Source organism: Somniosus microcephalus, chromosome 7 (genome assembly GCF_052327205.1).
Source record: "Somniosus microcephalus isolate GS21.2 chromosome 7, FLI_Smic_1.0, whole genome shotgun sequence".
Taxonomy (NCBI): Eukaryota; Metazoa; Chordata; class Chondrichthyes; order Squaliformes; family Somniosidae; genus Somniosus; species Somniosus microcephalus.
The window spans coordinates 83,932,504-83,959,041 of record NC_140993.1 but is presented as its reverse complement, the minus strand read 5'-3'; the positions used below and the strand labels follow the sequence as shown (position 1 = coordinate 83,959,041).

At 46.0% G+C, this 26,538-nt stretch overlaps 1 protein-coding gene across 5 annotated transcripts in view; it reads right to left on the bottom strand.

The window, feature by feature from the left end:
• The window catches only part of gra (granulito), a 242,581-nt gene that overhangs the window by 46,680 nt on the left and 169,363 nt on the right, over positions 1–26,538 (bottom strand). For 4 of the 5 annotated variants that reach the window (XM_085992694.1, XM_085992692.1, XM_085992691.1 and 1 more), the window contains 2 exons: positions 3,428–3,540; positions 315–384 (listed from right to left, as the gene is read on the bottom strand). In XM_085992694.1, coding sequence (XP_085848820.1) covers positions 315–384; positions 3,428–3,540 — 183 coding nt within the window. The remainder of the gene's footprint in view (positions 1–314; positions 385–3,427; positions 3,541–26,538) is intronic. The other variant, XM_085992696.1, reaches the window with a different exon arrangement.

Here is a 26,538-nt window from a genome sequence, read left to right as displayed (position 1 = left end):
GGAAAATGATGGTCAGGGCATCTGCTATTTCCTCTTCTGGTTCGCTTAACAGCCTGGGATACATTTCATCTGGGCCTGGGGATTTATCCACTTTCAATATAGCAGGAGCACAGCATAGATGGTGTTTGAAGAACTGTGCAAGAAAGTGTAGGAGATTGTGGTTGGAGAAGGTTACTAAGCAGATTTGGATAACAGGATTAAGAAATGTGGCAGCTCTGGCATTCATTGGAAGGCACCTTGGATGAGTACCAGGCACACTCCTCTTCCTTGCTGCACTGGTGGGTCAGCAGTTAATTGATTGTTGTCACATTTACCTTCCAGATCTGCTGTGGCTTCAGCATCCTGTTCTTTTACCTCCACATCAGCCCATTTTGCAGGATAAGACTATGGAGTATGCAGAAGACAAAAATTATTTGTGAGAGCGGGGGCTCTACTGTAAGTTACCCCAATGAGTTTCGACATCTGAAGTACTTCTGCCAGATCCCAGTGGTACGTATGATAATTATTCTGATTGCAGTACGCACCTCACTATACCGTGCTTTGTTTTCTGTCCATGTTTGGCACAGGTGTGACATGAGTTATGGCCAAAAATCGTACTCTTAATCTCCCAAGAGCCATCTTGCCACTCTTCATTTCCCTAAAATAAGGGTGACACCAATGATTGCCTTAAAACAAAGGCATTGTCAAAGCTCCTAGGGAAGTAAGTATTTAGAGCATAATTCTGTGCTGGTGCTTGCATATACACTGACAGAATAAAAGTACTAACAGTTCATAGAGGGAGTTAGGGTTAGGGTTATTACACGGTGATTTCAATGGCAACATGGCCCTGGAAAGCCAGTACACCAGTGGAATTATATTGCTTTTGCTATTATACAGCAGTTGCTGTCAAAAGTAATGAAGTGATATGTGTCAGCTGTGGCTCAGTCAGTAGCACCCTTGGCTCTGAGTCAGAAGGTTATGGGTTCAAGTCCCACTCCAGAGATTTGAGCACAAATCTAGACCGACATTCCAGTGCAGTATTGAGGGAGTGCTGCACTGTAGGAGGTGCCATCTTTCAGATGGGACGTTAAACTGAGTGCCATCTGCTCTCTCAGGTGGATGTAAAAAATCCTAAGGCACTATTTTGAAGAGGAGCAGGGGAGTTATCCCCGGTGTCCTGTCCAATATTTATCCCTCAATTAACATCACTGAAACAGATTATCGGGTCATTATCACATTGCTGTTTATGGGAGTTTGCTGTGCGTAAATTGACTGCTGCGTTTTCTACATTACAACAGTGACTACATTTCAAAAAGTACTTTATTGGCTGTAAAGCGCTTTGGGACATCTGGTGGTCATGAAAGGCGTTATATAAACGCAAGGCACCCCTGTGCTTGCTGACCTACATTGGCTCTCAGTTAAGTAACGCCTCGATTTTAAAATTCTCATCCTTGTTTTCAAAATTCCTCCATGTCCTTGTCCCTATCTATGTAATCATCTCCTCCAACCCCACAACACCCCCCCCCCCGCATCCCGCGATATCTGCGCTCCTCTAATTCTTCCCTCCTGAGCATCCCGATTTGAATCTCCCAACCATTGGTGGCCGTGCCTTCAGCTGCCTAGGCCTTAAGCTCTGGAATTCCCTCCCTAAACCTCTCTATCTCTCTTTTCTCCTTTAAGACGCTCCTTAAAACTTACCTCTTAGATCAAGCTTTTGGTCATCTGCCCTAATTTCTCATGTGGCTCAGTGTCAACTTTTTTTTGTCTTATAACACTCCTGTAAAGCGCCTTGGGATGTTTTACTATGTTAAAGGCGCTATATAAATACAAGTTGTTGTTGTTGTTGTAGTAATGTATCTATGACTTGGAAACTAGCAGGCATTGCAGATGTTACTAGTGCTAGTTTGGAAAGAGCCCAACACCAAATAATTGAGGGCAGTGAACACTTTGACAGCCTGCTGCAGTGCTGTATGGGTGTTTGATTTTGCCTGCAGATCTTTACTGAGGACATGGCACAGATCTATCACTACCTCCTAAGGCATTGCTCTCTAGTCATTCCAAGGGAGGTGTGCCTGATACAGTAGACCTAATGTGCCACATACAATTTGTGTGCTATCTGACATCATGGTAGCTCTTTCCTGCTCTCACTATTCCTCCTCAGCCAACTGCAACATTAGTAGAGCACTGAATTCAATATACAGTAAATTGTAGATAAATTGTTGTATTTTGAAGCTTATTTGTAGCAGATAAACTATAATTACAGACAAACAATCTGCAGTTTCTGGATTTCTGAGGGAGGAATACGTTTGATGTGGGATACTTGGAAAATGCGACAAGTTCAAGTTAAGTACTTATGCCAGCAATAATTACATTAACAAGCCAAATTAAATCTTCAGTTCTTTGACGCCAGTTCCTCCCAACATCTAACAGCTTACGTTAACTTAAATCTGCAGTATTCTCCATTCCTATATTACTGCAGATGTTTACTGCAGCATTAACAGTTATTTCCAGGCTACAATTCTTTTCAGAAAGTATTTCAGATTAAACTCCCACCCACCCAAAGCTTTATTGTGTTAGATTATACCCTTTAAACATTTCTTTCAATTTTTTCTAACCTGAGAGGTGAAATTCTAATATTTTAATGTTTCATGCTGAGAATTGCTGCTTGAAAGTACAGAAAAGTAGAAATACTTCTTGATGAGCAGGTAAATAAGCATGAAATAAATCAAAAAGTAGGAAATTAGTGAGTTATAGCATTATGTTTAAGAACATAAAAAGGAGCAAAAGTAGGCTATATGGTCCCTCGAGCCTGCTCTGCCATTCAATAAGATCATGGCTAATCTTCGACCTCAACTCCATTTTCCCGCCTGATCCGCATATACCTTGATACCCCTACAGCCCAAAAATATATCTATCTCAGCCTTGAATATACTCAACGATTCAGCATCCACAGCCCTTTGGAGTAGAGAATTGGAAAGATTCATAACCCTCAGTGAAGAAATTCCTCCTCATCTCAGTCTTAAAATGGTCGACCCCTTATCCTGAGACTATGCCCCTTAGTTCTAGACTATCCAGCCAGAGGAAATAGCCTCTCGACATCTACCCCGGTCAATCCCCCTCAAAATCTTATATGTTTCAATGAGATCCCCTCCCATTCTTCTAAACTCCAGACAGTATAAGCCCAATCTACACAATATGTATATGATTCTTGATTTCAAAATGTACTTATTGAAATGTTCTGCAATATACAGTATTTCTATGAAAGGATGGTCAGAATTGGCAGACCACAAAATGAGCACTTAGCAAATGAATACAGACACATTCTTTTAACCTTTCTTATTATCTTGGTAACAAACTAAAATCAAAATTATGAATACTATTGGAGCATTATTACAGAAAATGCAATCTACCAATAAAAAAAATTCACTATCCAAAAGGCATAACTTACTGGCCTCTCTAATACCACAGGAAGAGATGGCAAAAACTCAGGTTTCTCTTTTGAAATAGGCAGGCTGGCAATTTTCATCAGAAATTCTCTGCTGTATGTAATCCTCTCTGTATCTGAAATGTAAATTGAATTGGTAAACAAAATCACACATTTGATTAATACAAAAATTTGTAACTTTGACAACTATTGAGCCATCTACTCACTAGGGTTTTGAGTATAGTGGAGAGCAGTGCTAAAACTGCACACAAATGTTACTGCACCATGCTTGCTCCCAGCTGTTACTGTTGCCTTAATAAACATTTTAGGTTAAGCACCTGCAGGAGTGATCACAGCTAAGCTACTGGGGCCATTTTCATTTTTTTTTTCTAGTGGGGGCTGAATTGATAATTTGACCCTTGAATCCTCAGAATACAAGATATTATATAAGGGTGGGAAAATTACATTTAAGTATTAAAAAGAAAAATTCTATTGCTACCACATTACCATCCAATTCTTAGTTTTATGATTTTTGCTGCGCAAATAAAATTAATATACAATTTCAGCCTGGCACTTGCATTGCCAACCTTTCTAAATCCTGGAGTACCCCTCAAATATATCACTAATTCTTTAATTAGTGAAAATTTGCGACTTTTCCCCCCAAAATACCAATACAATCTGTTTAGAACTCAGTTAGATTTTTAAAAATTATCTTGCATTTTTACAATATTTGCTAAGACTGAAGGGAGGAGAGAGGAAAGATTGTCATTTTCTTTATGCCATGTCATTAAACAGATGAAGGTATATTTTCCAATCACGAACATGCATTTTTGTTGTTGAATTAAATACAAGTAGTAAATAAAAATATTAGGCGAGAAGCTCCTGCCTAATTCAAGTGAGAGCTGTATTGTAATATCTAAATGAAGTTGTGATAACATCATTTTGACATGTATGCAATTTCCCAGTGTTTATGTGTGAACATCCAGGGACACAACGCTTGAAAATGTAGTAAACAGTGAGGAGGATAGCAGCAGACTTCAGGAGGACATAGATAGGCTGTTGAAATGGGCAGACGCATGGCAGATGAAACTTAATGCAGAGAAGTGTGAAGTGATGCATTTTGGAAGGAAAATGAGGAGAGGCAACATAAATTAAATGGTACACATTTAAAGGGGGTGCAGGAACAGAGACCTGGGGGTTCACATACACAAATCTTTGATGGTGGCAGGACAAGTTGATAAGGCTGTGGGATCCTTGGCTTTATAAATAGAGACATAGAGTACAAAAGCAAGGAAGTTATGGTAAACTATAAATCATTGGTTACGCCCAATTCTGGGCACCATACTTTAGGAAGGATGTCAAGGCCTTAGCGAGAGTGCAGATGAGATTTACTAGGATGGTACCAGGGCTGAAGGACTTCAGTTATGTAGAGAGACTGGAGAAGCTGGGTTTGTTTTCGCTGGAGCAGAGAATATGGGGAGATTTGATGGAGGTGTACAAAATTATGAAGGGTTTTGTTAGAGTAGATGGGGAGAAACTGTTTCCACTGGCAGAAGGGTCACTAACCAGAGGACACAGATTTAAGATAATTGGCAAAAGACCAGGGGGGGAGATGAGGAGAATTATTTTACATGGCAAGTTGTTATGATCTGGAATGCCCTGCCTGAAAGGGTTGCAGAAGCAGATTCCATTGTAACTTTCAAAAGGGAATTGGATATATACTTAAAAAATAAGCCACTTGCCGGGATATGGGAAAAGAGCAGGGGAGTGGAAATAATTAGATAGCCATTCAAAGAGCCGGCACAGACACAATGGGCTGAATGGCCTCCTTCTGTGCTGCATAATTCTATGATTGCACTAGAGACCAGGTAAGGCCTCACAGCGTCGGCGGGTGTTTCAGCGGCAGAGCGGGGCTATAAAATCCCAGAGACCAGGTAAGGCCTCACAGCATCGGCGGGTGTTTCAGCGGCAGAGCGGGGCTATAAAAGTCCCAGAGACCAGGTAAGGCCTCACAGCATCGGCGGGTGTTTCAGCGGCAGAGCGGGGCTATAAAAGTCCCAGAGACCAGGTAAGGCCTCACAGCATCGGCGGGTGTTACAGCGGCAGAGCGGGGCTATAAAAGTCCCAGAGACCAGGTAAGGCCTCACAGCATCGGCGGGTGTTACAGCGGCAGCAGCGGGGCTATAAAAGCCCCAGAGACCAGGTAAGGCGTACCAGTCTCCAGTCTGGGAACTCGGAGGGAAGGAGAGAGGTAAAAAGTAATCCAAGTGTGACGTCCCCAGAAAGCAGGTAAGTGATTGGTTGGTAAGTATTTCTCTCTTTTAAGCTTAAATCTCTTTGGTTTATAGTTTCTAAGGTGTGATATTCACCATCTAGAATCGGGGCAGAGGATATTTAAGAATAATATTAATAAATTTAATTAATTACATAGAATGGGAGATCAGGCGATGTGTTGCTGCTGCAATATGTGGGAGCTGGTGGACACCATTGATGTTCACGGTGATCACATTTGCAGTAAGTGTTGGCTGCTCGAGGAATTCCGGATCCGTGTTGAAGAGCTGGAGTCCGAGCTTCAAACACTGGGACACATCAGGGAGGGGGAGAGTTACCTGGACTCTGTGTATCACGAGGTATTCACACCAATTAGATTAATTAATTCAGATGTAGTCCGTGGCCAGGGTCAGGATGGTGTGACTAGAAGTGAGGCAGGTACGGGGATCCAGGAGGTAGTGTTGGAGGAGCTTCAGCCCTTGCACTTGTCCAACAGGTTCGAGGCTCTTACTCCCTGTGGGGACAAGAGCAGGGACTGCAGGGAGGATGAGCAACCTGGCCACAGCAGCGTGGAGCAGGCGGCCATTCAAGTGGGGGGAGTTAAAAGAAATGTTGTAGTGGTAGGGGATAGTATCGTTAGGGGGATAGATAGAGTTCTTTGCAGCCGAGAGCGAGAGTCCCGAAGGCTGTGTTGCCTGCCCGGTGCCAGGGTTAAGGACATCTCCTCTGGACTGGAGAGGAACTTGGAGTGGGAGGGGGAGGATCCAGTTGTCGCGGTCCATGTTGGTACCAACGACATAGATAGGACAAGGAAGGAGGTTCTGCTGAGGGAGTTTGAGCAGCTAGGGGCCAAATTAAAAAGCAGAACCACAAGGGTAATAATCTATTACCTGAGCCACGAGCGAATTTGGCTAGGCCAAATAAAATTAGAGAGTTAAATGCGTGGCTCAAAGACTGGTGTGGGAGAAATGGGTTTTGCTTCCTGGGACACTGGCACCAGTACTGGGGCAGGAGGGAGCTGTTCCGTTGGGACGGGCTTCACTTCGCCAGTGCTGGGACTAGAGTCCTGGCGGATCATATAACTAGGGCTGTAGAGAGGGCTTTAAACTAACTAGTCGGGGGGAGGTTCCTAGAGAGCAAATAATAAAAATGACAACAGAGAAGGTCATAGCAGTGGGGAAATTAAAAACCAGAGCATGTCAGGAAGGGGCAGAAGGTATGGAGTAAAAGGTAAAGTAATAAAAAGGGCAAAAGAAGGAACTAAGTGTCACAAAACATCTTTGAAAGTTCTCTATCTGAATGCACGTAGCATTCGTAACAAAATAGACGAGTTAATGGCACAAATAACTACATATGGGTATGATCTTGTGGCCATTACAGAAACATGGCTGCAGGGTGACAATGCCTGGGAATTAAACATACCAGGTTATTTAACGATCAGGAAGGACAGGCAGGAAGGAAGGGGAGGTGGGGTGGCTATGTTAATAAAGGAAGGAATCACTGTAATACAGAGAAATGATATTGGGTCAAAAGATCAGGATAATGAAACAGTTTGGGTGGAGGTAAGGAATAATAAGGGGGAAAAAACTAGTGGGCGTAGTCTATAGGCCTCCGAACAGTGGCAACTCTGTTGGACGGAGTATCAATCAGGAAATAGTTGAGGCTTGTAATAAGGGAACATCTATAATTATGGGGGATTTTAACTCTCATATTAATTGGACAAATCAAATTGGGCAGGGCTGCCTTGAGGATGAGTTCATTGAGTGTATTAGGGATGGGTTTCTTGAGCAGTATGTAACTGAACCGACCAGGGGGCAAGCAACCATAGATCTGGTCCTGTGTAACGAGACGGGATTAATTAAAAATGTCCTAGTAAAGGATCCCCTTGGAATGAGTGACCATAACATGGTTGAATTCCATATTCAATTAGAGGGTGAGAAGGTTGGATCTCAAACAAGCGTGCTAAGCTTGAATAAAGGAGACTATGAAGGTATGAGAGCGGAATTGAGTAGAGTGGATTGGGAAAATAGATTAAAGGGTAAGACGATACATGATCAGTGGTGTACATTTAAGGAGTTATTTTACAACTTCCAAAAAATATATATTCCACTGAGAAGAAAAGGGTGTAAAAGAAAAGACAGCCATCCGTGGCTAAGTAAAGAAATTAAGGATAGTATTCGACTAAAAACAAGGGCATATAAGGTAGCCAAATCTAGTGGGAGGATAGAGGATTGGGAAAACTTTAAAAGACAGCAAAAAATAACAAAAAGATTGATTAAGGGAAGATAGATTATGAAAGTAAATTAGCAAAAAATATAAAAACAGATAGTAAGAGTTTTTATAGTTATATAAAAAGAAAAAGGGTGGCTAAAGTAAATGTTGGTCCCTTAGAGGATGAGACCGGGAAATTAATGGTGGGAAATATGGAGATGGCAAAAACACTGAATGAATATTTTACATCAGTCTTTACAGTAGAAGACACTAAGAATATCCCAACACTGGACAAACAGGGGGCTAAAGGGGGGGGGGAGGAGCTAAACACGATCAAAATCACGAAGGAAGTGGTACTCGGTAAAATAATGGGACTCAAGGCGGATAAATTACCTGGACCTGATGGCTTACATCCTAGGGTCTTGAGGGAAGTGGCGGTAGGGATTGTGGATGCATTGGTAATAATTTTCCAAAACTCCCTGGACTCGGCAAAGGTCCCAGCAGACTGGAAAACTGCTAATGTAACACCCTTATTTAAAAAGGGCAGTAGACAGAAGGCTGGAAACTATAGACTGGTTAGCCTAACATCTGTGGTAGGTAAAATTTTGGAGTCCATTATTAAGGAGACAGTAACAGGACATTTGGATAATCATAATTTAATAGGACAAAGTCAGCATGGTTTTATGAAGGGGAAGTCATGTTTGACAAATTTGCTGGAGTTCTTTGAGGAAGTAACGTATAGGGTGGATAAAGGGGAACCAGTGGACGTAGTGTATTTAGACTTCCAAAAGGCATTTGACAAGGTGCCACACAAAAGATTATTGCTTAAGATAAAAAATCACGGGATTGGGGGTAATATTCTGGCATGGATAGAGGATTGGCTATCTAACAGAAGGCAGAGAGTTGGGATAAATGGTTCATTCTCAGACTGGCAATCAGTAACTAGTGGTGTTCCGCAGGGGTCAGTGCTGGGTCCCCAACTCTTTACAATCTATATTAACGATTTGGAGGAGGGGACCGAGTGTAACATATCAAAGTTTGCAGATGATACTAAGATGGAAGGGAAAGTAGTGAGTGAGGAGGACATAAAAAACCTGCAAGGGGACAAAGACAGGCTAAGTAAGTGGGCAGAGATTTGGCAGATGGAATACAATACTGGAAAGTGTGGGGTTATGCACTTTGGCAGGAAAAATCGTAGAGCAAGTTATTATCTTAATGGCAAAAAACTGGAAAGTACTGAAGTACAAAGGGATCTGGGGGTCCTGGTGCACGAAACTCAAAAGGTTAGTATGCAGGTGCAGCAAGTGATTAAGAAGGCCAATGGAATGTTGGCTTTCATTGCTAGGGGGATAGAATATAAAAATAAGGAGGTATTGCTTCAGTTGTACAAGGTATTGGTGAGACCGCACCTGGAATACTGCATACAGTTTTGGTGTCCATACTTAAGAAAGGACATACTTGCTCTCGAGTCAGTACAAAGAAGGTTCACTCGGTTAATCCCGGGGATGAGGGGATGGACATATGAGGAGAGGTTGAGTAGATTGGGACTCTACTCATTGGAGTTCAGAAGAATGAGAGGCGGTCTTATTGAAACATATAAGATTGTGAAGGGGTTGGATCAGGTGGATGCGGGGAGGATGTTCCCGATGATGGGTGAAACTAGAACTAGGGGGCATAGTCTTAGAATAAGGGGCTGCTCTTTCAAAACTGAGATGAGGAGGAACTACTTCACTCAGAGGGTGGTAGGTCCATGGAATATGCTGCCCCAAAAAGCTGTAGAAGCTACATCATTACATAAATTTAAAACAGAAATAGACAGTTTCCTAGAAGTAAAGGGAATTAAGGGTTACGGGGAGCGGGCAGGAATTTGGACATGAGTCTAGGTTCGGATCGGTCATGGCCCTGTGGGTAGCGGAGCGGGCCCAGGGGCCGTGTAGCCTGATCCTGCTCCTATTTCGTGTGTCTAATTCTGTTAGATTCAGGGGATGGTTCTGTGATAGTGGATTGGCGGTTAGGATCAGATCAGCCATGATCTTATTGAATGGCGGAGCAGGCTCGAGGGGCCGATTGGCCTACTCCTGCTCCTATTTCTTATGTTCTTATGTAATCTTTATATATAAGTTAATTTAAAGAGCTGAGTAATAAGATTCAATTTTCGAACTGTTTCTGCACTGCTTTGCTCAGGGGGCCATTCTGTTGTCACTTAGGTTTTCAGGAGCCTTTGAGTCAATTGTTCTGATTCTGCCTTCTCACACCTCTCCCCGCCCCCCACACCTCTCCCAAACCTCACAATAAGTTTGATAGCAAAATACTGCAGATGTTGGAAATCCGAAATAACAGAAAATGCTGGAAAAACTCAGCAGGTCAGGCAACATCCGTGGAGAGAAATTTGATTTGACGTTTCGGGTTGAACCCTTCTTCAAAACTGGAAAGAAAATCTGCGATCTGACAAAAGAAGTAAAAGAAACAAAAGCAGAGAGACAATAAAAGGTGTTCGAAGCTAGACGAGATGGTAATAGGCTGAGATTAGGTGCGAAGTGTACTGGCAGGGCAAGAGATAGCTGCCAGGTGTGAGAGAAACAAAAGGAAAGGGGGGGGGGGGAAGGAGTGGAAAAATTACAAGAAAAATCTAATAGGGGCCGAGGTTATGATCTGAAATTGTTGAACTCGATATTGAGTCCGGAAGGCTGCAGAGTGCCTAATCAGAAGATGAGGTGCTGTTCCTCGAGTTTACGTTGAGCTGCTGTGGAACAATAAAAGAGGCCAAGGACGGTGAGGTCCGAGTGGGAATGGAGCGGTGAATTAAAATGACAGGCGACCGGAAGCTCAGGGTCACCATTACGGACTGAACGGAGGTGTTCCGCAAAGCGGTCACCCAATCTGCGTTTGGTCTCCCCAATGTAGAGGACACCACATCGTGAGCAGCGAATACAGTATACTAGATTGTGAGAAGTACAAGTAAATCGCTGTTTCACCTGGAAGGGGTGTTTGGGGCCCTGGACATTGGGAAGGGGGGAGGTATCGGGGCATGTGTTACATCTCCTCCGCTTGCACAGGAAGGTGCCAGGCGAAGGGGAAGGGCTGTTTGGGGTGATAGAGGAGTGGACTAGGGTGTCTCGGAGGGAGCGATCCCTACGGAATGCTGAAAGGGGAGGGGAGAGGAAGATACGTTTGGTGGTGGGATCACTTTGGACGTAGCGGAAATGCCGGAGGATGATCTGTTGAATGTGGAGGCTGGTGGGGTGAAAGGTGAGGACAAGGGGAACCCTATCATGGTTCCGGGAGGGAGGGGCAGGGGTGAGGGCAGAAGTGCGGGAGATAGAACTGACACGGTCGAGGGCAGTGTCAACCACGGAAGAGGGGAATCCTCGGTTGCGGAAAAAGGAAGACATGTCTGAAGCACTGGTGTGGAAGGTGGCATCGTCGGAGCAGATACGGCGGAGACGGAGAAACTGGGAGAATGGAATAGAGTCCTTACAGGAGGCGGGGTGGGAGGAAGTGTAGTCCAGGTAGCTGTGGGAGTCAGTGGGCTTGTAGTGAATATTGGTCGATAACCTATCCCCAGAGATGGAGATGGAGAAGTCGAGGAAGGGAAGGGAAGAGTCAGAGATGGACCATGTGATGGTGAGGGAAGGGTGGAAATTGGAGGCAAAGTGAATGAAATTGTCAAGTTCGGGGCGAGAGCAGGAAATGGCACCGATACAGTCATCAATGTATCGGAAAAAGAGGTGAGGGAGGGGACCCGAGTAGGACTGGAACAAAGAATAAGCTTCCCTTGCGAATCCTCCCATATCTGTGCTTTTAGAGGAAGAAGACTATAGGAGGGATGTCATGCAGAGGCTGACTCTGGCCTCTTGTGCATTTCCCTCTCTTTTCATTCCACTATTGGTCATTGTGCCTTCAGTTGCCTATGCCCTGCTCTGGAATTCCCTTCCTAAACCTCTATCTTTTTGCCTCTGATCTCCTTGTCCTCCTTTAAGACCCTCTTTAAAACCCACCTCTTTGACCAACCAACCCTCTGAATATCTCCTTCTTTGGCTTAACATCAATTTTTCCCTTACTCCTTTGCAAAGCACTTTAGGACATTTTTCTGTGTTAAAGGTGCTTTATAATTTATTGTCTTTGTCTCAGGGTGGCTCCTGAATGAACAAGGCTGTCCTCTGGAGACAGGGATTATGGATACTTTTGCAGAATCCCAGGACACTACTGAGCACAGATAAGATGTGCTGGGATCATCTTTGAGCATTAGCATGCTGAAGCAGCACTTACGTGCCTGGATACAGCTGGGAACATCCTGCAATACAGCTAGAGAATGTCTCAAGGATTGTTGCATTGTGCATGCTTTCTTCCCAGTTTCACTTTGCAAAGGGGCAACATCTTGGAGGTCCTGGAGGAGGAAGGCCCCCACATGCATCAAGGGAATCATAAAGAGGCTGTAAAGCAGAACCCGATGTCAACTGTGAGAGCCTTTTGGAAAATCCTAATACAAGACATTTTATCTTACTCTTGACCACTGGATTGACAGTGAGGCCCATATCTTCCCATGCCCTCCACACACAAGCCTCAACTTCCATATAGTGCCTTAAATCTTCCAGGCAACTCACAAATATCACATTCACACCATCTGATGAAACATACTTGCTAACTTTTGCAAGAACACATCTGCACACAGATTCAGTGCAACCAGATGTTTAATGTCAAACTTACCAGTGTAAGTGCCTAGTGTTTGCTTCCATGGTGATTCCCCTTGGTGGCAGTCCTCTTAAACTAATCTTGTATATTGTCCAAGTAATACCTCAGTGAGAGGCGTATTGTGTCCATAAGAGCCTCTTGGGATTCAGGTGGCCCTCGTTTCCTGGCAGCTGAGTCCGGAGATCGACCTGTTGCATATTGCAACACATGCATAGGCAGACTGGGTCTGTGTAGCTTCTGGTACCTGAGCCGGCACTGAAGAGAACTAGTCCGGGGATCTAGATCGATAGGTGTCCTGAGAGACAGCATGGTCAACTGTGCCCATTCCAGACACGCCATCCTAATGGGCATTGTCTGACCATAGTGTGACAGCATACCTAATGGCACCAATGAGATCAGTGAAACCATGCCCTTATAGCCCCCAAGCCTACTGAAGCTGGAAGAGATAACCATTGCATTCTGGTAACAGTCTGAACATCTGTGGAAAAAGCTCCCACTTCCCTTAGGGCCTTTGGGATGGAGGTTCTGCTGCAGATATCTGAGTTACTGCACACTTCCATGGTGAACTGTACTATCGAAAAACCACCATACAGGACAGTGGCTAAGTAGACTCCTCCACCTGAGCTACCATCTACTGTCTAGCGCCTGCATCAATGCTTGATGTTCAAAAAGCATCCTGCTTTTACAAACGCATTCCATGAGGGACAGAGTCACAGGTTAAGCAGCTAAAGTGGGATGTATGCTGGTTCTCCAGACAGCAGGTCCCTCTTCCTCATCCACCACTACCACCTGCACATGGTTGTACTGTATCTCACTCAATGCACTGCACTTAAGCTCATTCTCTAAATTCCTCAGGTTGAATGCGTCTGAGCTGGTGTATGGAGGGGAGAGAGTGAGTGATGTGTCTAATGTCAAATGCTGACATGATCAAATGTAGTGGGGCCTGGCGTATCCTTCTGTGACATGCCTAGAGAAAGAGAAAAGCAAGTCAGGTTACTATAGTGTCCTGCTGGGCAACCTTCACATGTAACTTTGAGTAGGAATGATAATGTAAAATGTATGCTTTTCTGGGAATTAGTGAATTAGAGAATAGAATAAGTTATTACTAACCCTGAGCTGACGGCAAACCTACTTTTCCATTTCCAGCACTTTCTATGGCTTGTCTTCCCAGATTTTAAGAGCTTCTTCTTTATGTGAGGTTAGAGATCTAAAATAAGGGGGTTCTCCTCATATGTATTCTGAGATATCCTCTCCTGCAAGCAGAGTAAAAGAAGTGAGAAATTCCAATTATCAAAATGACATGCAGTAACACTTAAGTGTCAGCATGCAGCCCATTGTAACTTGATGACGTACATACAACATACAGCTACATTAGATGGGAAAATTAATTTGGATGCATGTAAGGATCTGCATGAAGTCACACTTCTAGGTGAAATTTGGGGATGTAAGGACACTCTAGTGTGTCATGGGCATTCATGGTAAGGTTTGAAAGTACTTTAAGACAGTGTGATGGGGAGGTGATAGTAAATGCCATACATGCTTGGTACACTGCATTCATGGAAAGTCATGGTGGGTTCTCCTGGTAAGGCTGCTGAACTTTGTTTGGCACTGCCTCAAGGAGTTTGGTGTGGTGGTGTGGCATTTATACTGTTGACTATCTCCATCACACCAAATTCCCTCCTCAGTGTCAATTCCTCCAGAAGAATCAAGGAAACAAGAAGCTCTGTGACCTATTTCATTTCTTCCACACAAGTTTACAGAAGCTTAATAATTCAATTTTTTTTTTTAATCAAGAGATTTGTACCCTTTAAGCTATTGCAGGACTTTAAATTCTATGACAGAATATGATTTTTCACTCACCAATGGGCTAGCTCCCGCTCACAGGCATTTTCTTTGGCTGGAACTCTGCCACAATATTACTATTAGACTGTAAACTCACGCAGGATCAGTGCAGTACGGTTGGACAGTTGAGATTTGTTCATTGCCCATCATCGGTCGAACCTGATCAAAATATCTATGCTCTTGTGCTCCAAGGATCTCAATTACTTATTTCACCATCGCTGTTCTAGTATTTGGTTGATAATGAAATAGCAAAGTATATAATTTTCAAAATAACTAAATAGGTGATAGTTACATTTTTCTGCCTCAACAGAAACAGAACTCATCAAATTCAGATTAATTTCGATCTCTCTGGTCAGAATGCCAGTTCCACTAACTAGATTTCTATATGCTATATCCCCATCACCCAAATACTGTAGTTATAGAGGAGAAAAATCAGGATTTTACTGCATGGCTATACTATTGGCACTACTGAACCATATAAATGCTAATAGAGTAAATATCAAAGACAAAAAAATGCATTTCTTATTTTGTTTAATTGTATGTTTCTGATTTTTAAGATTGTTTTGAACTTTTCATTAATATGACCGTTTTTCCACCATGAACTCACCCCTTCAAGATTTTTCATGCTTGTGACACTGAACTCAAAGCAAACCCATTGGAAGCTGGAAATTTATTACTCTCTGCTGTTCCAAATTGTCAAAAAAAGACCATGGCTTAGGAATCTGATTGTATCCAAAAACGGATCAGGGTGCCTGCTGCACGTGCTTGTTCATGTGATCCCAGGGACACGTGAAATTGGCGCTAGGACCTTATTACATGATTCAGGCGTGCAGTAGTCTGTTATTCACTGGCTGCATGCCTGTTTGGGGACAGAAAATCAATCATCTCTGACACCACTTAAAGGCAGCCAGCACCTTTTAATAGGCAGATACACTCTGGCTGCAGACAACAGGGAAACTTTGGAAATGAAAAACATGGGGGGAGAAATTTGGTATCGCCCTCTTTTGGGCGCAATTATCGGCCGGGCGCAAAGTTTAGCGCCTGGCGCTAATTATCGCCTCCGACTGCAAACTTGGCTTCTATCGCCTCTGGTGGTGATTGAAGTGCTAATACACCTCTCTTAAAGCGCTAACGCCGAGGAGCGAGGCGCTACCTCAGAGCACTGGCGAAGCTCATGTAATGTCAGTCAGCAATAGAACATAAACACACTGGCGCCGGCCAGTTCTTAAAGGGGAGGGTCAATCTTGCTCTCCATCCACACCCTGCGCATTGCAGCCTTGAATCTCGGCCTGGAGAGACCTGTACATCAAATCTGCTGGAAAGAACAATGGAGAGACCCAGGGAAAGAGCTCAGAGTGCAGCCCCCATAGTCACTTCTAAATCGATGCAAGGAAGTTCAAATCAAAATGAACCTGCAAAGTGCTGCTCAGTACCCAAAACTCCTTCACACAGTGTCGAATCTCTCTAGAAGTCTCTCTTTCTCTCTCAGAATGCATGGTGCAAAAAAAGGCAGGAAGCGGTCGCCTTTAAATAGCGCTCCCCCAGTTCCTTCCCAACTGCAAAACGCTCCCCTCAACCTGTCGTTGCTAGTGGCAGGCGGCAAGGCAGGGGGTGCCACTCAATATCGGGTCCGAGGCGCTACTGGGGCGTTGTACACTTAACTGGCATCATGATCTGCGGGCGCAGGAGATCGTGGCGGTAGTGTTTAGCGCCGCCACAAAATGTCTGGTCAATTTCGCGAGTTGCGCAAACATCGCCGCGCTAACGGGAGGCGCAAAGCAACCGAATTTTTCCCCCATTTTCTTGAAGAGGTCCAGACAGGACATTCTGATGCCATATGGGAGGCCCTGGTCCAGGTGATACGCAGGAGAAGAGAGATCCTGTTCCACCCCAGGGTGCAGATAATCCTACAGACAATATCTCTGCCGCCAATGGGAAAAGGTCGCTGAAAAGGTCAATGCCACAAATTAAGCTCCCAGGACATGACTGAAATGCTGAAAGAAGTTCAATGATCCACCAGAATTATCAAGGTATGTATACTGCTTTCTTACCCTCTGCTCACACCTCCACCACCTCAAGCCTCACTACTTGCAATACTGCCCCCTCTCTCACGTCCCTTCACTTTCCAACAATCACAGCACCACATTTCATTCCACCTCCTTCTCCTCATACTCACACACACTCACCTCTATTGCAACCCTCATTTCCCCACACCTCACATCTTACACATGGCATACCAGCTTTCCATCCATGATAGGCACATTCTCTAACCACCTCACAAGGAGGTCAGTAATACACTCCCTTCTTTCTTGCAGGAGAAGGTTGCACACAACCCACGCATTAAGCCATCAATGGAGGAGGCCAAATTCACCTGCACACCCTCTCCCCTGTTGAAGACGACGTGCTGGCCCTCACGGGCAAGAGAGTCATGGCCACTCTGGAAGAGATGTTGCGCAGGGTTTCTTCTCACCCTTATCTTCTTTTTCCCTTCTATCTCACCTTATACAATCTGCATGTTAAACTGCAGATGCTTTCACCAACCACTTCTGCTCTCCCTTCATAATAAAAGTTAACCCTTGTCCCTCTATTTCATTTCATGTGCTGAAAATGTGGACACAGCTCTGCCACTTCATGAACAGCAGGCCAGCCATCTTGAAGATGCACTGTCACTCGATCTGACCCTAGCAACACCATTCCAGAGACTGACACCACGTGTACTTTGGAGGCTAGGCTAGAGGAGTGATCATCACATGGTGAAACACAGCGCACAAGTGTGCAGGAGCTAGGGCAAGGGGATAGAACATCACATTGTCAGCTCACCGGAGGGAAAGATCACATACTAGCTCTGCTGCCAAAAGCTCAGATGCTGACTTTGAGGGCCAAGACTACCAACGATTAATGGGCACACACCAGGAAATGTGAGGTGCACTGGGCAGCCTGGCAGCAAGCTTGCAAGCAATGGCTCAGAGCATAGAGAAGTACAGCTCCAACTTGTGTCAGGGTTTCACGCAGAGCATGGAGACCATTCTGTCCAATATGGAATGAGTGATCAGCTCCATGAACACGACAGTGGCACCCACCATGATGGAACCTATGGTGAACTTCCATGGCAGTTCACACTGCTACCATGGAAGCTCAGACGGCCGCCATCTTGACTCTGGGGGCCAGTGTTGACAGGGGCTTCCAGAGCATCACATCACTCTTGCACACTGTTCTTGCGCAGAGCCATAGGAGTGCTGAGGCCCAGTCCCAGGAGAGTGGCCTTGGCTCTATGGGAGAGGCACATATTGTCCTCTCTCTGGAGAACAGCATGCCTGTCATCTACTCTGCCAGTGCCCCATTACTGTCACATAGTCATCTGGGCCAGATAGCCTAGGCACAAGTCGAGATGCCGCAATCTGTAGCCAGGCCCTCAAAGCCCAGAGATGTTCAAGGTTGCGCACCACAGCCATCCACCATCAGCCTTCCACCTCCCAAGCTGTAGCCACTGGGAAAACATTTTGCATTAGCACTATAATAGGTATACAAGCACAGATAACAAGCACTAAGGGTGATGCTTAATTATTTCTGTTAACTATTATACACAGATGCAATTGAGTTGTTGGATATATTTGTTTCCAGTTCTGGATTTGGTGTTGGTGTTTATATTTGTAAAGAAGTGAAGGTAAGACTGGAATGAAGGAAAGCAATTGAATGGTGATAGTAAGGATAGGAAAGAATGTTGGTGTATTGGGGATGGGAGGAATGGTTCAAGTGAAGTGTTCTTAGATGAGCTGCACAAGCTCAGGCATCAATGGGTACTGGTGGTCGATGCTGCTCCTTCTTCTCTTCCTGCTGTACTTCTTGCTGCCAGGTGGTGGTAAAGGCTGGTGCTTCATGATGCGAAAGGTATGCAACAGATCAGCACAAATCTAGATGCTCATAGATACATAGAAACATAGAAGATAGGAGCAGGAGTAGGCCATTCGGCCCTTCGAGCCTGCTCCGCCATTCAATGAGATCATGGCTGATCATCCAAATTCAGTACCCTGTCCCTGCCTTCTCCCCATATCCCTTGATCCCTTTAGCCTTACGAAATATATCCAACTCTTTCTTGAATATATTTAATGAACTGGCCTCCACCGCCCTCTGTGGCAGAGAATTCCACAGGTTCACCACTCTCTGGGTGAAGAAATTCCTCCTCATTTCAGTCCTAAATGGCTTACCCCTTATCCTTAGACTATGACCCCTAGTTCTGGACTCCCCGGCCATCAGAAACATCCTTCCTGCATCTAGTCTGTCCAGGCCTGACAGAATTTTATAGGTTTCAATGAGATCCCCTCTCAATCTTCTAAACTCCAGTGAGTGTAAGCCCAATTGACACAATCTCTCCTCATACGTCATTCCTGCCATCCCAGGTATCAGCCTGGTGAATCTTCGCTGCACTCCTTCCATGGCAAGAACGTCCTTCCTCAGGTAAGGCGACCAAAACTGCACACAATACTCAAGGTGTGGTCTCACCAAGGCCCTGTACAACTGCAGCAAGACATCCTTGTTCCTGTACTCGAAACCTCTCGCTACGAAGGCCAACATACCATTTGCCTTCATAACCGCCTGCTGCACCTGCATGCTTACCTTCAGCGACTGGTGCACAAGAACACCCAGGTCTCTTTGCACTTCCCCTTCTCCCAATCTATTGCCATTCAAATAATAATCTGCCTTCCTGTTTTTGCCACCAAAGTGGATAACCTCACATTTATCCACATTATAGTGCATTTGCCATGTTTCTGCCCAATCACCCAACCTGTCCAAATCGTACTGGAGTTTCACGACATCCTCCTCACAGCATACCCTCCCACCCAGCTTCGTGTCATCTGCAAATTTGGAGATATTACATCCAATTCCCTCGTCCAGATCATTAATATATATTGTGAACAGCTGGGGTCCTAGGACCGATCCTTGCGGTACCCCACTAGTCACTGCCTGCCACTCGGAAAATGACCCGTTTATTCCAACTCTTTGCTTTCTGTCCGCCAACCAGTTCTCTCTCCAAGTCAATACCTTGCCCCCAATCCCATGTGCCTTAATTTTGCACGCTAATCTCTTATGCGGGACCTTATCGAAAGCCTTCTGAAAGTCCAAATACACCACATCCACTGGTTCTCCCTTATCTATTTTACCAGTTACATCCTCAAAAAATTCCAGTAGATTAGTCAAGCGTGATTTACCTTTTGTAAATCCAGGTTGACTTTGTCCGATCCAGTCACTGCTTTCCAAGTGCTCTGCTATTACATCTTTTATAATGGACTCTAGCATTTTCCCCACTACCGATGTCAAGCTTACCAGTCTATAATTCCCCGCCTTTTCTCTACCACCTTTTTTGAATAGTGGGGTAACATTAGCTACCCGCCAATCCATGGGTACCGTTCCAGAGTCTATCGAGTTCTGGAAGATGACCAGCAATGCATCTACTATTTCTAGGGCCACTTCCTTAAGTACCCTGGGATGTAGATTATCAGGCCCTGGGGATTTATCGGCCTTCAGTCCCATCAATTTTCCTAACACCATTTCCCTACAAATACTGATTTCTTTCAGTTCCACCCTTTCATCAGACCCTATGTTCCCCGGCATCTCTGGGAGATTATTTGTGTCCTCCTTTGTGAAGACAGAACTAAAATATGTACTTAGTTGGTCTGCCATTTCTTTGTTCCCCATTATAAATTCCCCGATTCTGACTGCAAGGGACCTACGCTTGACTTCACCAATCTTTTTCTCTTCACATATCTATAAAAGCTTTTACAGTCAGTTTTTATGTTACCTGCAAGCTTACTCTCATATTCTATTTTCCCTTTCTTAATTACTCCCTTTGTCCTCCTTTGTTGAATCCTAAACTGCTCCCAATCCTCAGGATTATTGCTTTTTCTGGCCAATTTATATGCCCTCTCCTTGGACCTTATGCTATCCCTAATTTCCCTTGTTAGCCACGGTTGGGTCGTTCAGGGCTGTACTGCAAAGCACCTCCCGAATGGTCCAGACAATGAAAACATTTCTTGAGCACTCGATGATGTTGTTTCTGGTGGCAGCATAGCTCTTCTTATACGCCAGCTCTGCTGGGTTTCTGACAGGAGTCTTGAGCCATGTCTGAAAGAATTAGTCCTTGTATCCAGCCTGTAACCCAATGGCTTGATTGGAATAAAATTGGCTCAGAAGACTGGCGCAGAATGCATCAAGTCTGCTGCCAGGAAACTGGCCACAAACCTGCATGATGCGCAGCCTGTGGTGGCAAACAAGCTGGATGTTAAGCGAGTGGCATACTTTCTATTCATAAATATACCAGGATCGTGATGGGGTGCAGGCAAGGCGATGTGGTTGCTGTCTATGGCACCTTGCACCCTGGGGAAGCCTGTAATATGCGCAAAGCCTAATGCTCTCTCATCCTTCTTTGCTCTGTCCATGGAGAACGAGATGTAAAAGTTCCTCTGAGCATAGAGAGCCTCAGTGACTTTCCTGACAGAATGGTGGACTGCAAACTCAGATATTACTAATGTAACCTGCTGCAGCCTCTAAGGATCCTGTTGCATAAAGGCTAAGGACCTCAGTGACATTGACAGCCACTGTACATGCACTGGTTCGAGGTTCAAGTTGTGGCTGCAGCAGGTGAAACATCTCAGTGATAGCCTCCAATGTGAAGCAAAGGCACCTCAGACATTACTCCTCAGTGAAATTGAGGTAGAAGTGCTCCCTGAAGACACGCTGTGGGTGTGGTCTCCTGCACAGTACCCTCCGCCTCCCTCATCCCAGCTGCTCCTGCTCTCTTCTATCTTCTTGCTTGTTCTCCCTCATCCTCCAGCACCTAAGGCACCCATACCAGACCACCCATGGCTGCAGTAAACAGTTTTGAAAGCAGCCAACAGCAATGCCCCAGTGGCAAAAACATCTTCTCAGAAGTCAGAAATCAGTTATAGAAATGAGAAAATGGGTCAAAAAATACCCAGAAGTTAAACAGCAGCCTAAAAAGGACAAACCAGCAACTAACCTGCATGTACTGGATGAACTCTTTGAATAGCACTACTAAAGGGTGTAAAATTCTATATATGTAATTAAACCATTGCTACCGTGTGGAGATCAAAATTGCGAATGGATTGCAATGATGATAATGGACAGATTCAAAATGGAGAAAGTCAGCATGTGTTCCTTTGTCTGTAAGGATTCAAAATGGAGGGGGGTCAGCATATGGTCCTTTGTTTGCGAGAGCACATGGACAGGAAAGAGAAACACCGGATGAAGAGGACGTTCCACCCCCACACACATCACAGGAACATGAACGTGTCATGCAGAAGGAACTCCAATCAGGGAAGGTTGGGAGTGAAACTGACCTATCAGAGGAGGCAGATGGGGAAATACGGGGGGGCCCATGCTATAAAGGAGTGACACAGAAGCGGGAAAATTAGAAAGACCCATCCCCAGGAATATACTCATTCTCCAATTGATGGTTTCCCAAATTCTATGACCCCATGTCACTGTACTGCCTGAAAGCAACATTTATTCTTGGCTGACCTTTTTGTTCTGTGACAAATATCACAGAATTTGACATTTTTACAATATATTCAACACTCCACTGACTCAAACAAAATACAGACACAGAGCAACTGGTCATTGACAAAATTTACCATGGCTGATAAGAACATAAGAAATAGCAGCAAGAGGAGGCCATTCGGCCCTTCAAGCCTGCTCCGCCGTTCAATAAGATCATGGCGGATCTTCGATCCCATCTCCACCTTCCCGTACTATCCCCATATCCCTTGGTTCCCTTAGTATCCAAAAATCTATCGATCTCTGTCTTGAATATCCTCAAAGACTGAATATCCAGAGCCTTCTGGGGTAGAGAATTCCAAAGATTCACAACCCTCTGAGTGAAGAAATTTCTCCTCATCTCAGTTCTAAATGGCTGACCCCTTATTCTGAGACTATGGGGGAAAAATTCGGTATCGCCCCATTTGGGGCGCCATTATTGGCAGTGCGCAAAGTTTAGCGCCTGGCGCTAATTATCACCTTCGACAGCAAACTTGGCTTTTATCGCTCCTGGAGGTGATTGGAGAGCTAAATCAGGCACTTCACACCTGTCTTAACGCGCAAAGGCCGAGGAGCGAGATGCTACCTCAGAGCGCAGGCGAAGCAAGGAAGGGCAAATCTAAATAAACCTGCAAAGTGCTGCTCAGTACTCAAAACTCTTTCACACAGTGTTGAATCTCTCCAGAAGTCTCTCTCTCTCTGCATGCATGGTGCAAAAATGTCACCGACAAAAAAAGGCAGGAAGCAGTCGCCTTTAAATAGCGCTCCCCTAGTCCCTTTCTGACAGCATAACGCTCCCCTCAACCTGTCGTTGCCAGCGGCAGGCGGTAAGGCAGGGGGCGCGGTTATGTATTGTGTGTTCTATTGTGTGTTCTCCTCCCACCTGTGGTGGTGCTGTCACAGGAGATAAATGGTTGGGTATTCTCTCGGTTAAGTTTAGCTCTCTTTGTTCGGAACTTGCCAGAACTTCCTTTCCTTCCAATAAAGCACGTCATGTTTGAATCTCTGAGTTCTGAGTCCTAAATTGTGACTAGGTAGAAAGGTACCGACACAACAAGTGGCAACGAGGAGCGGATGAATCTGCGTACGTTACGGGTGCAGTAAGTAAACAGAAAATTTAATTTGAAACGTGAGATGGCTACTATATTAGGAAACATCGGTGATTTTGATGAAAATGTGGAGCAATGGAGCGCATATATGGAACGTTTTGACGATTTTGTATTGGCGAATGCGGTGGCAAATGAAAAGGTCGTGCCTACCTTTTTGAGTGTAATCGGGCCGAAGACTTTCAATTTACTTCGCAGCCTCGTGCAGCCAGATAAGCCAGGAACTAAAACATATAAGCAACTAGTGGAAATTCTTGGAGCACATTTTTCACCAAAACCTCTGTGAAATCTAAATCTCTCAGCAATAACCAAACAGAATCAAGAGGAGGGGGAATCAGTGACGATGTTTATTGCTGCTTTAAAAAGGTTGTCGGAACACTGCCAGTTCAAAGAGGTGCTGAATGACACCATTAGAGACAGACTTGTGTGTGGTCTGCAAAATGAGATCACCTCTCATTCTTCTAAAATCTAGGGAATACAGGCCTAATCTACTCAATCTCTCCTCATAGGACGATCCCCCCATCTCAGGAATCAATCTAGTGAACCTTCGTTGCACTCCCTCTAAGGCAAGTGTGTCCTTCCTTAGGTAAGGAGACCAAAACTTACACAGCACTCCAGGTGTGGTCTCACCAAGTCCCTATATAATTGCAATAAGACTTCTTGGCCTAGAAATTCAGTATCGCCACGTTTGGGGCGCCTAGCGGGCGTTCGCTAAATTTAGTGCCGGGCGCAACTCAGCGCCACCTTCACCGAAATTGAGTTGCATCGCCCCAAGAGGTTGCTGCTGCGCTAAAGCAAGTGGTGCACGACTATCATAAGGCGCTAAGCCGGCGACCTACCCTATTCCCTGACAGTGGCAGGAGGCCGCTGCCCAGCGAATACAGGAAAGCTTGGAGGGAGGTGGCAAACAGAGTGACCTCCAGCAGCATGGTCCCCAGGACACCCACGCAATGCAGAAAGAAGTTCAACGACCTCACTCGGGTTGTCAGGGTGAGTACCCTTTCCAGTATCCTCTTCATCCCTGCATGTGCACCTCACTTTCTGGCCCAAGAGTCCTGAAAGCCCCAATGCCCAGCCCTCATCCAAGACCAATGGGACTCTCATGAAAATCACATGCACATTCACCACTTTACACACTGTCAGGGCTATTCCACCATGGGAGGCAGTGCAGGCAAGATGAGGGCTTGACACTGTCAGGGCTATTCCACCATGGGAGGCAGTGCAGGCAAGATGAGGGCTTGACACTGTCAGGGCTATTCCACCATGGGAGGCAGTGCAGGCAAGATGAGGGCTTGACACTGTCAGGGCTATTCCACCATGGGAGGCAGTGCAGGCAAGATCAGGGCTTGACACTGTACTCAAAGCCCGTCCTTTCTCTTGCAGGGCAAGCTGGCCCACAATTGCAGGCAGCAGCTACGGACCGGGGGAGGCCGTCCTGAACTTAAAGGCCTCAGCGACCTGGAGCAGCGAGTGGAGCGGATTATGGGAGGCCGGCTGATTTGCCCCGTCGTCACTGGAGATGCCGACCCCGTTCTGGACAGCAATGGTAAGGTCATGACCTTTTTGACCTCTCTCTTTCCACTTGTGCATCACAGCAGCATCCTTTGCCACTCTCAAACCAATGCAGTGCATTGCAGCATTCATGCCTCCCTCACTGCCGCCCTGTCCTCACTCTAAAGCAACTCTTGTGCCTCCCTGCTTTCAGATGCTGAATCGCCAGGTGAGGAGGCGGGCCCTCAAGCTGGCACTGTGAGTGAATCGGAAGGCGAGGAGGAGGAAGAGGAAGCCGGACCATCAGTGCCACCCTCAGCCGAGGCAGCCCATGGCCATGATGGGGGACACGTCTTCCCTGGAGGGAAGCAGGGGGGAAGGGTCTGATGATGGTGAAGCTCCGAGGCCCAGCAGGCTGCAGCAACGCAGGAGGGGTAGGGAAGCTCGGCGGCCTTCTCCCCGGACGGTGAGTTCAGCCTCCAGTCCTGCTACAGTGAGCGCAGAGGAGGTGCGGCTCCTTGGTGACATGGGCGCCCAGGCTGAGCGCAGGCACATTGAGCTCATGGCTGTAGTGGCAAAGATGCCTGACTGCATAGAGTCACTGGCAAGGAGTGTGCAGGAATTCGGGGCAGCACAGGCCAGGAGTGTGCAGGACTTCGGGGCAGCACAGGCCAGGAGTCTGCAGGAGGTCGCTGCATCACATGCGGCTTCCAGCCAAGTGCTTAGTCGTGCCATGCATTCACTGGCTGGTCTGATGCAGACACAGATCAGGGCCACACGGGCACTAACTGCTGCCACCCTCGCTGGATCGGCCAGGCATCGCCGGGGCAGCAGCCCAGCAGTCTGTGCTTCAGCAGATTGCTGCGCATGCTTCAGTGCTGGCCCGTGCGAGTGCCAGTGTCTCGGCCGACCAGGGAGTGCCTGTGCTCTGTCAGGTTGGCAGCACAACACTGTCACTCCTCCACTGCAGCTGCCACCACCCGTAGGACAGACTGCTGCTGCCCAAGCAGAGTTGGAGCAGTCAGCAGCTGGGCCCTCCAGGCCCAGAGCTGGTCCAGGCCGTCCCCCAAGGACATCTGCCGACTCACTATCTGACCCTCATCAGCCTTCCCCCAGCCTTGCTGCAGCCACTGGGGTCCCATTGAGGAGGAGCTGCAGGGCGGGAAGGGGCCAATCGTGCAAGCGAGGCGGATCACCCTCGCAGGCCAAAAAGTAGGAGGTGTAGCAAAATGTTGAGTTTTTTTTTTATGAAGGCCGAGAATGTTGTGTTAGTTTTTTATGAAGGCCGAGGATCATGGTCATTTTTGTTTCACTGTTTTGTTCATTTTCTCTAGGTTGTGAGAGCCAGTTATGTGTCTGACTGTTTTTTGGGGGGTTTCTCTGTATTTGTTTGTCATGCGGGAAGGACACAGAGTTTGTTAAATAAAAAATTGTCTTTATTCAGATTGTCCATGTTTGCACTTTGAACTATTTGTTGCCTTGACCGCCTCAGGGTTTGCGGAGCGGCTCCATTCATGTTCTTTCAATGGCACAAGCCATTCCCTGAGAGGGGCCCTAGAACCGACTTGCAATAAGCCGCTGACGGACAGCCCTTGCACTTTGTGCCTCCCTCCCGTCTTGGTGCTCCTCCTCCTCCTCTGGTGGTCCTCCAATGTCTGCTGGCAGTGGCTGAGTCCTGAGGATAGCCAGGTTGTGCAGCATGCAGCACACTACAACGAAATGGGGGACTCGCTCAGGCGAGTACTGAAGGGCTCCCCCGGTATGGTCCAGGCAGCGGAACCGTTGCTTCAGCACGCCAATTGTGTGCTCAATGATGTTCCTGGTCGCTTGATGGCTGTCATTGGATCGTTCTTCAGCAGGGGTGGTGGGCGCATGGAGTGGGGTCATCAGCCAGGTGCACAAAGGATCGCCCTTGTCCCCGAGAAGCCAGCCTCCTGGGTGAGCCGGGGCTTCGAAAATGTCTGCCACAGA